The following is a 12,345-nucleotide window of genomic DNA, read 5'->3' as shown; positions in this document are numbered from 1 at the left end:
ACAAAGTAATAAAAACTCAAATGCACATACATATACTTGAAGAATATGTTGTAAGGAAGCACCTGCCCAATCTAACACAATATCGACAGCTATTTAATTATGTAACAAAAACATCTCTTAAGGTAGTCCAGTACTGTGAATTCTACACTTACTTTGCAGCTCAAAATGACATAATCATTCAATTATGCATCATCAATATCAAATTTCTAATACTTGTTCAGTTATTATTTTATGGGTAACTAATGACCAGGTTCTTTTTCCCTCACTTTTCTATGTAATTACCCTGCACATTTCATGTAACGACCCATCATATTCCATGTAATTACCCATCATATTCTATGTAATCACACTTTATTCGGGTTAGACGTTTACCTAAGCATAGTAAAAGAAAATGCACATCATCCCACACAGATTTTTTTAGTGATTTTGGATTGCATAAACCCTTTGCTATATAAACAAATCAAATTTTAAAAAAGTTAAATATTCCAACTTTCTAAAAGCAATCATCCTTAATTTCATATATGAATGAAAATGATGGTCACTAGCACTGACAGCATAGTTTGCCCATTTAACAAAATTACTCCAGACTTTTAACTATGGAAGACTGGAAGTATTATCTTTCCCAAAAACTTGACAGCTCCAATATATTCAATTAAAAGATATATTTTAATTTTTAGTGGCAGAAGGTGAGAAGAAGGTTAAGTAATCTGTTTGAAGCAGGAATCATTTTTCTTTCATGCTGAATAGTTATGGGATAAATTTAATATGGGTTTTTATTTAATCTTATTTTTGTTCTTGTAATTGATAAGTGTAATTCCATTTCTTGGACTATGGCAGATCAGTGTATAGATTGGATCAATCGAATTATGCATAAGTTAAACCACACGCCTATGTCTAGTCACATACATGAACTTTTGTATGATGCAACTTATGCAAGGCAGTTTCCTGGTGGCTGGCTGAAACAGAAAAGAATCTACTTTCTTTAGCATGCCACAAGGCCTAGAATAATATTAAGTGCTTTCAAATTTTTTCATGCATCGACAGATATTTCAACTACTTTACTGTGTTTTTGGCATATGATAAGCTATTAAACTGAAATGTGAATTTTTTCAACATGATATGTAAATAGGCACTACTAGTACCATGTCATTTTAGACACTGGACCATTTCATCAGGCTATATGTTATTCTCTATTTTTTTTTTGTGTAGGATCATTCATAAGGTTGTACATTTTTCTCTTTTTATGTGCCTAGGAAAATAGGATAATACCTGCAAGCTGAAGTACAAAGAATGTTTGAAGATTCTGTTCTACTTTTTACTTTGAGATAACTTGCACGATGACAAAAAGTGAACTCAAATAGTCAGACCTGTAATTAAACAGATTAGTACCATCACAAGTTGACTCCCTTACACATCTAATCAATGTCTAGTGACTTTTTACAGCATTCCCTTATACAGATTCTATGCATTTAAGAATTAAGATAAATATGACACTCTGAAATTTCCAAATGCAACAGACATCGAAAGACAGTCTAGTGAATATTCATACCAATACAAAAGTCTTATTAGCATATATAAAATATATTTAATAATTTCATTCTGGTCTGCAATTGACACCATCTTAACCAACTGGAACTGTTGTAAAAACAAACAAAACAAATGCCAACATTGAGCTGAGACAATAATTTAGTTCTGTTTGACCAGTGTTGCCCCAGACTGTTTGTCAGAGCATGGGGCTAATTCCCTGCCTGAGCATTTTAAGCAAAGCAAGGTCTCTTTTGAGGGTACAACTTTATACTGGTGCATTTAAGATATGTGCAATGCCAGTGAAAAGCATGTGTAAATGATGACAGTTTGATGCCCAAACTACACCATCATATGCAATGTATTACACCTCTGGACATTCATGACAGGGGTAACCCCAGGGACACACTCTTGACAGGGCAGAGCAGGACCCAGGGAAGGTACAGTGCAGCATCCTCCTAAAACAGGCTTGTCTTATATTACATGTTTAGGCTTGAATAAACAGTAACACAAGAAAGAGTGAAAACAACAAGCTTCGAAAAATTTAACAAATTATTTCCCTGGAAAAATACTGTAAAAATGAAGAAATAAGAACTTACGGTTTTAAGAATCAAATCCAAAAATAATCTAAGAATAATACATAAATACAATTTTAGAAGTCTTAATGATGAAATGTTCTAATGAATTCAAGTTCAAGTCCCTATGAAGAATCCAAGATGAAAGGTGATGACATATGCTTTATCCAGTACAGTGCTGTTGTCTACAGTTCCTTGCAGAAACACAAAAAATAACACTCGGGTGTTGGAAGTCGAAATAAAATTGTTAAGAAATGTCTTTGTTCAAGAATACTGTATGAGCACATATATATTTCCAGGAAAAAGAGGATTTAATCCTTCTGAATCCAAATAATTCGAATAAACATTAAAATAACTCAAAACTGACACAACAAAGGAACACCTTGACACCAAGTGTTTTAAGCCCAGACTGAGAGATCACTATCTTAAGCATCACTATTAAAACTAAGTAATGTGCAATTGGTATTAAAGTTAAAAAAGCACCCTGTTCATTTCTGGAGTGCTATTTTTGGTACAAATGTATTACAGTTAAAAAAGCACCATTCATTTTTGGGGTGCTATTTTTGATACAAATGTATCAAAGTTAAAAAAGCTCCCTGTTCATTTTTGCAGTGCTTTTTTTGGTACAAATGTATTAAAGTTAAAAAAAAGCACAGGGTTCATTTTTGGGGTGCTATTTTTGGTACGAATGTATTACAGTTAAAAAAGCACCGTTCATTTTTGGGTGCTATTTTTGGTACAAATGTATTACAGTTAAAAAAGCACCCTGTTCATTTCTGGAGTGCTATTTTTGGTATAAATGTATTAAAGTTAAAAAAGCACCGTTCATTTTTTGGGTGCTATTTTTGGTACAAATGTATTAAAGTTAAAAAAGCACCCTGTTCATTTTTGGGGTGCTATTTTTGGTACAAATGTATTAAAGTCAGAAAAAAGCACAGGGTTCATTTTTGGAGTGCTATTTTTGGTACATACGTATTGAAGTTAACAAAGCACTCTATTCATTTTTGGGGTGCTATTTTTGGTACATACATATTGAAGTTAAAAAAGCACCCTGTTCATTTCTGGGGTGCTATTTCTGGTACATATTTTTTCTTGCAAGAACTGATTTTACACAAATCCCAAAGGGGCATGTTCTGGCTGAAACACTGAATCTGGCAACTGAAAGCAGGTGGTCTGTCAAGCAGTAGTGTTTCAAGACAGGCTTTACAGTAAAGATTCTGAGATGACCATAACATCATTAATTACTGTTTTTATTAAATTATGAACAGGTAGCAAAATGTTTGGAAAAGGCAGCAGAGAAATATAAATTTCAAGCATGAAATAAAGGATTTTTAAAAATAAAAACAGCCAGGCCACCACCATTCTCACATTCTCAAGAACAACAAAATATTAAAAAAACAACCATTCCACTGGTAGCTGGATTACAACAACAGCACTCTGAAAACATACCGATATTACACGAAGCAAATTCATCTGAATCCTTGTCTTGTCCTCTGCAGCACATTTTGTATCTGCTAAATGTCAAGGTTACAATCTTCTGACAATAATAAATGGAAAAACTGACTATCAGTACTCCTAATAAAATACATCTGGAAGCTTATAAAGTCGGTTATGAATTAAGGTTAAATGTTTGGCCAGGTTAACAAGAAAATGGGTCAGTATTTAAATGGTTTCTAAGTACTCACAGAACGTATACAGACAATTAAGATGTTACTGATGAACTCATTGTGTGATGAAGATAAGAAATAAATGATAAATTAATCATCAGAAATGAAAGTGGAGCAAGAACAATGTAGAAAAAGATGCAGATTATTTCCCTGTGGTGAGAAAACTTCAATATATTACTCCAACACTAGAAAAGCCGGTTAATCAGTAGAATTTGCAAGCCCTCATAAGAAGTGTACACATCAGCATGAAAGGAAGTAATAAATGATGACTATAAGGTATCAAGTACCAACCCTATATCCAAGAGGAGACTACTCTTGTCTGACTTCCTTTCTGGGTTGGCAAGAAGATCAGAATTTACCACTACTGTTAATAACTAAGCCAAAGATGGTTCCAGCATCTTTTTGAGCTTGGGCGGGCTGAATCTGTGAGCTAGTGGATATATTCCCAACATATTATGATCAGATAATATTTGTAAAGAAGAAACAGACATCCTTTCCAGAATGTACAACCAGTGAAGACATATATTTAAATCTTCATAATTGCTTCCTTTAAGGAAATGTTTCCTTTGTATATAGATGCCCTTAAGGCAATTTCCCTTTTTTATATTTCAGTTGTGGACTAATAGTGGAAAAGGATACAAGGTCCAATGAGTTCCAGACAATTGGAGACATAATCTTGAACTTTGGCTGTCAAGTAAGCACACTTCAGTGATATCACCAGAATCGATGTCAACAGAGGCCACCATCTCTCTCCTCTGTAGTCCCACATCACTTTACACAACAACCTAACAAAATAAAGGGATTTGAAGCTGATTGTCATAACAAGTAGTGTTTGTGAGGGTTAAAACTAGTGTTACTTACATAATACTTACCTGTCACTACTGCGTTGCTTACCTCTTCTAGGATGCAAATCCCTTTCAAAAGCTCATAATTCCATCCTCCCATTAGATGGAAAGTTCTAGAAACCTAAAACTGAAAGAACACAGATCCAGTCTGACTCTCATGTCATCCATGTTGATAGGTCTATATATCAATCATGTTTGTTTATGTAACAGGCATGGTGAACCCACCATACAAGGGTCACATGCAGCCCAGTCCTTTACATTGTGCGACCCATGGTCATGAAGGTAGTCTGTTCGAAACAATGCAATTATTTGCATAATTAGTGATAAGGAACTGTTTTTGATCATGCGGCTCACAACCTTAAGCATTTTATCTGTTTTGGCCCCCAGCCAGGTTGGTTGCCCAAGGTTTATAAATTCCACATCTTAATTCTTATTTGGCTACTCACTGAAGTTACATCTTCCGATTAGTTCCAGTTAGGAATGATATAATTTCTTTATATCAGTTGTTTAACTTGGTTCATATCATTCTGTTAAATCCATTGTTGGACTTAATGTGCAAGAGCATGGTGTCAGATTCATTCATTTTCAATTACATGGTAAAGATCTCATTTGCGAAACAGCTTTCAGTATCTTCCCTATATCCAATCACACCTAACCTTCACTTCCCTAAACCCAATCACACCTAACCTTCACTTCCCTATATCCAATCACACCTAACCTTCACTTCCCTAAATCCAATCACACCTAACCTTCACTTCCCTATATCCAATCACACCTAACCTTCACTTCCCTAAATCCAATCACACCTAACCTTCACTTCCCTATATCCAATCACACCTAACCTTTACTTCCCTAAATCCAATCACACCTAACCTTCACTTCCCTATATCCAATCACACCTAACCTTCACTTCTCTAAATCCAATCACACCTAACCTTCATCCTGTTACACTGTTTCTGTTCTGATGAACCCCTTTCACACTCAATTGTGTCCAAGGAAACGACAAAATGTATTCTTCATTTGTCTATGACGTGGAAGTCAAACTGGGTCTGTGTTCTGTCTGTTCTAGGTTTCAAGGACTTTCCCTCTTTTGGGAGGATGGAATTATGAGCTGGGACTAGGAGGTCTGCATTCCAGATGAGGTAAGCAAGACAACAGTAACAGAAGATGCATTACTGCTACTAAAAGGTACTTTAAGTAATGCCATAAAAGTGGTGTGTGAAAAACATAAAAACTTATAAAGAAAATAAAATTATAAAGTAAGCACATCTTCTGAAAAGGTATATACAGGGCTCGAATTTAACACAAATTTCTTTGTAACCATAAGGACTAGTATATTGAGAAATGTACTAGTCCTGCCAAATCTTTACTAGTCCTGTTCACAAAACAATGTCACACAGCTTTCATGTAGGTTTACCGATTCAATTTTAAACTGGATGTTTGCTTTTTGTTTTTGCGAACTGCATACACCAGTTACACCACATAACATTCCTTTCCTCGTCATAATCCAGCCATTCCCTGTCTATTGTCCATTTGTTCTGAAACTTTCCATTACGCTTTTCCCTATCGTAAGAATTATTCCTCATCATTCTCATTCAACGTTTGCTTTCTTTTCCCGGTGGCTGAACACCTTCTATCAAATGCCACATTTTGCCTGTCTTATAAGGAAGGAATGTGCCTTGTTTTGAAATACGAGATGTTATTGTATAGCTGACACGAATTATTTAAAGCAAGAAAAGGAATGGTACAGTGTCCTTTATATCAGAAAATCAGAGCAAGAAACACGTTTCAAAACACGTGTCTTTGCCCCCTCCCACAATTAAATGGACTCTCCCTAACAAAGACTTAACTTCAGCGGATGTTCTACATGATCAAAGCAGCAGCTATTGTAAACACTGCTATAAAATAGTAGCATCAGAAGATAGTGTTAGTTTTAGTTTGGAAAAAGTGTGATCCCATCAAGCGAAGCCATCTGACACTTGGCGTGTTGTATTTAACAGCTCCAATTACGGTATCATAAGTCGTAAGTTTGGTAACTGTTCCAAATTAATCACACCTCAATGTATTGTTGAAATTAATAATAAGGCAGAAAATTCTCAAATCTTAGATGCCCATGCTCAGAGATTTTAATTCCCAACAAATGTGCAGCAATCTGCTTGCATATATCCATGTGTATTCAATTATTTGTTCATTCTTGTAAGGGAAAAATATAAAAACTATTCTTATCATCATAGAAAAAGTAGCTGTATGGAAAGGATGTGTCAATAACGTAATCGTAATAAACTGATCTAATTCTTATAATTATTTCGATGGAAATGTAAAACATGCAGTTTCCTGTTTGTGACTGTTGGAGCATCTAGATAACGAGCAAAAAAAAAAAAAACAAACCTTAAATAAAAAAATGTGCAAACTAATTTCTTTGAATAGTTTTTGCCGTGTTCTTTTGTGTGGTATACCACTTTGTAGTTTGTTACTGTGGTCGAGTGAATGAAGTGTGACACCACGTCATTGTTTCATTTAATTCATTATCAGATTAATTAGGATGAATTACCAAACTTCCGCTGTTTATGACGGGACCATAATTTGCGCTGTTAAGTGAAATGCACAAAATCGGATGGATTCTTGTTATAGAAACGCACCTTTCCGAGGCAGAAATTGACTGCATCTTCTCATGCTAATATGTTAGGACTGTGTTTACAACGGCCACTACAGAACATCTGCTAATTCAAGCCTTTATTAGGGAATGGCATAAACAAATGCTGACTATTGATAACCGAAACTTACTAGCCCATCGGACTATTAACATTATGAGAGTTACTAGTCCGACGGGAAATCTGCTAGCCTCGGGCTAGCGGACTACTGCTAATTTTGAGCCCTGTATATATAAGGAATATTGTAAAGAAATTGAATTCCATTTTATGCCATTACTGTGAACTTGAAATTAAATTCCTTTCCTTCATGTCTTTGAACTTTTCTTCATCTACACTGCTTTCAAATTCAGAAGTAATGAAATTAATTTTCAATGTATGCAGTTTTACTGGGTAATTAGACTAACCCAGGTCATCAGTAAATAAAAAAAAATCTAACAGATCTAATGATCTTTTCTTTTATCCTACAGTAGTTATTTGTTACTATGGCTTATTTCAGATACTGGCTACATGTGATGTTTTGTAGAATTATACAGTCCCAGTCATGACTGGGTATGACACAGAGAAAAGTATTTCTTATTAGCTTCATTTCAGGTAAAGTACCTCAAGTTTTCTCTTCAATAGTGAATTTAAAATCTAAACAGATGTATGGTAGAAGCTGTAAGGTTATAATATTCTTGCAAAAAAACATCCATTATTCTTGCGAAAGTGCATCCAAATTTTCAAACACTTGACTGTATTGATTCCAGAATAAATTCATCATTAGACAGTGTTACCATATATATTGTACTAATTCTTTGACAGGACTTTTCTGGAAACAAAAACCTTCAAGATTTGTGCTATAACAACATAATATGCAAGATTTCTAGATTAAGAAATGAATTTATTACAGGAAAGAAGCTGTATTTCTTTGACAATCTAACTTCTTTGACAACAGTTACCTGATTTTATTCTTTAAGAAAAACATAACTTTCTCACAAATCAAGCCTTCCCAAATGAAGAAAGATATTAACCACATCTTTGTACTTGTTTTTACAATAAAAGCACTAAAACATTATCTGCCGCCGAGATGAAAGTCAGATGAGAGTGGTTTTCCTTTGGAATGAAGGATTTGCACCCAATGCCATCATTTGTTAGTTAGTACTGTAACAAAATTGTGTTTTCTTCTAATCTGTAGACTGTGGTTCAAAATGTGCCTTGTTCAACCACATCAGATCCCACAAAAGGTTCCATCTGATACAAAGGGCCAAAGGCATCAGTGAGAGAAAACTTTACGGTTTCGGTAACAGGTTTCAAAGTCATGGGCCTTCTTGCCTAAGCAACTGCATCCACCACTTGCTCTGAGAATGGTTTGATGAGCCAAGCATGCAGATTAAGCATCAAAATACTGGGATTCAAAACTTGCATGCACAATAGTTTCATCAGACAAGGAAAAGGCAGGATTGTCCTTGGAATCTCCAGTGCTAGATTCAGCATGTCACTGATCTATTATATCTTGCACTTAAAATCAATTAATCAGAATTTACCTGCCTTCAGTTTCCCTCAGTTTCTGAATGACCTTGGAGACTGGGGTAAAGACATCTGCATTGAGATCAGATCAGACAACGGGTATCAACTGATTAGGCTTTCAGGTCTAAGAGTACAAAGACAAGAGTTGGGAGCTAGGTGTTCTGACTTGTCTAGCTTGACTGGGGTGAGATGATTTTAAATCTATATTTGTTGACAATAACATTACTGGTGAAAATCTGAAGTAAGAAGAGTGAGATCTGAGGGATAATTCCCACTGGCTTTACTTTACAGATAAGTGATGATAAAGGTGTCAGAAGAAATTAGGATGCCCTTTCCAAATTGTGTCTCCCGCCACTGTTGAAAACCATTCACTGTGACTTTTATCTTCTGGCAATTGGTGTGCATGGACTGCTTATGAAGGGACCAATTCCAACTCAGCAGGAAAGAGATCTGTAGATGGGCACCGTAGCCAGTCATGCAGACATCTATGTGATTCAAAACTTCCAGAGGCTGGTACTAAAACAGAATGCCCACCATAAGCTGTAAGATGGAGCTGCATGCGGTCACAAGATTCTGTTATGCTGCCAGGAATTGGATGCAGACAGGAACCTCCTCCAATGGCTTCTAAAATAGGGTGGGGGTCAGGAAAATTACAGGGTGGTAAAAATCTTGCCAATAACACCTAAACATGCAACATTCCTTTTTTCCCCTTCCATGTATCCAGTACTCTGTCAAACCTTCACATACACCATGCTGTAACAGTATTATCATTATTCTGCTGTCATTTTTAAAAGTTGATCTGTTTATGATTGAAGTGTAAATGTTTTTCTTCACAGAAAACTACCTTTTACAATCTGAGGTCTGGACAGCAATTTGCATGCCAGCTTTGCTAGCTTTAAAAGGTTAGGAAATATATTTGTATGGTTGCTGTCTATGACCCTCCTCCACTCAAAAGTATTGTCTCCAGGATACTTTTATTTCAAAATAATGTTTTATGCCAGTGTGAGTTCTGCCAAACAAGCATTCCACTAAATGAATGATTTAATACTTTCTTGATCTCCAGACTATGTTTGTCACTTCCATGGTGCTGTATCAGGACTTTGACCCCAATCAACATCGAAGTTAGACTAGTCATCCTTTGAAAGGAACAACATGTTTCTACCATCAACACCATAGTAAGCTTGGTCATACATTGAAAGGAATGATAGGCTTCTACCATCAACACCAAATATGGCCTGGTCATAATTTCAAAGGAATGAGTGGCTTTTACAATCAACACTAAAGTTAGCTTAATCGTCTTTGGAAAAAACTGACAGGCTTTTACCATCAGCTCATTAGTTTGCTCATCCTTATAAAGGACTGACAAGCATCTACCATCAACACCATAGTTAATTTGATCATCCTTGTAAAGAAATGACATGTTTCTACCATCAACACCATAGTTAATTTGGTCATCCTTGTAAAGAAATGACATGTTTCTACCATCAACACCATAGTTAATTTGATCATCCTTGTAAAGAAATGACATGTTTCTACCATCAACACCATAGTATGCTTGATCATTTTTTGAAAGGAATGACAGGCTTCTACCACAGGCACCATGGATTGTATGGCAGAATGAGCTTGGGCATCCTTGAAAGGTATGGCAGACTTTTAAGTCCAAGCAAATGGGAATTTGTTGCAACTGAAGTGTTGGCAACAGGAAATCCTCCAATTTCACACTTATGTTTTCCAATGAATTGTTTTCTCACCTCTTGTAATTCTGTAACTACAATCTTGATGCAACATTGCCTAGTGTGAAATGTAAAGTTCTACTTCCATTCTTGGTAGTTCACTTCAGTTTTTTTTCTTCTAAAGTACAGAGTTTTGTTGATAGGCTTTTATTTCCCCTGACTCTGCCAAATCAACAGTCAAAATGAAACCTTCAACTGCAGGTTGAACTGCTGCACAAACCTGTACAAACACTTCCAGATGAATGTGTTCTGGATGAATGCGTTTCATTAATCCGAACTCTAAAGTGGCATGACTGGATGCCAGATTTTGTTTTGTATTTTGGTCCTTGTCTGAGTATGTCATACCCAATACCAGTGATGCTGGACATAAATGATTCTTAACTTGTAGTTAATGCCTTTCCTTCACCTGGCAGGGCTAGATTTGTGATGTAGTAGATGTTGTCCTACTGTATTATGACTGGATAATGTATCTAAAGAAATTAAAAACATGTACATCTCAAACTGAGCCAATATAGTGAAATTTTCCCTGTCAGCATTCATTTTCCCTGATATACACTACACATCTGCATTTGGTAAGGACCATTCAAAGCATAAAAATCTTCAAAGATGAATATATCAAATTTAAGTTATGCTATATATTTCACATATTCTGGGTTTTTTTGTTCTACATATTTTCTTCTTTTACTGGTCTGATATATGTATATACAGCTGTAGTACTTTGATCTTGTCAAATTCTAATGACTGTGATTAACTTGTAATGTCATAAGACCTGCTATGGTCTTCACGAAAAAGATGGCTTGCAAAATTACTAATAAACAAAGAAATGGTTAGGAGAGCTATCATCAAGAGTGCGCAATGATATAAAAGAAAATAAGCATCTGCTAACATTCTGTACCTTTATAGAATCCATAATTTTGTATGTGGATAATTAAATGTCCAACTACTTCTGGAAGATTTCCCCAAATCTGCTCTTACTTCAATGCTTTTGTTGGAGTCAAATCTCATTTACACAGTGAACTACATGTATCAGAGTGCATTAAATGAAGCCAAGCATGTTTTTTATTCAGCCTGTGTTGATCTAATAAAAATAACAGATCTCAAGCAACCAAAAAGATAGCTTTATATCAATATTCATTGCGACAAATACTTAGCACTTTAAGTGTCCCCTCTTAGTCTAATCCCTACATCTTACTAAATATAACAGACATTAACAGACATTAATCCATATAACTAGGCATTTTAATGTCTTGTATTTTGAAGGGTTCTGAAAGAGGTTCTTACAGTACTACACAATCAAAGCTGTTATACAGTATCTAAGAATTTTAAAAATGACATCAAACATATAGGACTTACTATTATTCCATGGTACAAAATAAAACTTTTAATTGAAGTTAGAGATATTACAAAGGATTGTAGCTGGTACTCACATCAGTGATCTCTGATAATCTTTACCATGATAATATTCCTCTCCCATTTGGACCACTAGAAGAAAAACAAGCCAGAATTTCACAAAGTTAATAATATTTGCAAATTCGACATAACCAGACCAACTGCAATTGCGTGCCATTGCAAATGCCCATGATTTTTAATGCATATTCCTATCCCCCTCCCCACTCCCTGGTACTCACCCAGCCCCCCCCCCCCCACAGTAACCCAGGGATCATATGCAAATTTGTCATGTATGACTAATCTTCCTCTGTGACTGCATTTATACAGTTTGATCAGCAAGTATTTTAAAATGTCACTGATATTGATATTTTGCAAAACAGACCTTCAACCCTCTCCCATGATCCTCAGAGGTGTTATTCGAGAATGACACCTCTGTGGAAGATTGTTATCCTAAG

The 12,345-nt window shown here is 35.5% G+C and overlaps 1 protein-coding gene across 1 annotated transcript in view; it reads right to left on the bottom strand.

Moving 5' to 3' along the window:
* Window positions 1–12,345, bottom strand: part of LOC149777147 (trafficking protein particle complex subunit 11-like) — a 91,266-nt gene that overhangs the window by 36,595 nt on the left and 42,326 nt on the right. Inside the window, exons 13-15 of the mRNA XM_089941377.1 lie at window positions 11,929–11,983; window positions 4,406–4,551; window positions 3,549–3,610 (exon numbers count right to left, since the gene is read on the bottom strand). Coding sequence (XP_089797503.1) covers window positions 3,549–3,610; window positions 4,406–4,551; window positions 11,929–11,983 — 263 coding nt within the window. The remainder of the gene's footprint in view (window positions 1–3,548; window positions 3,611–4,405; window positions 4,552–11,928; window positions 11,984–12,345) is intronic.

Source organism: Sinohyriopsis cumingii, chromosome 18 (assembly GCF_028554795.1).
Source record: "Sinohyriopsis cumingii isolate HCF-2022 chromosome 18, ASM2855479v2, whole genome shotgun sequence".
Classification (NCBI taxonomy): domain Eukaryota; kingdom Metazoa; phylum Mollusca; class Bivalvia; order Unionida; family Unionidae; genus Sinohyriopsis; species Sinohyriopsis cumingii.
This window is presented reverse-complemented; position numbering and strand designations above follow the sequence as displayed.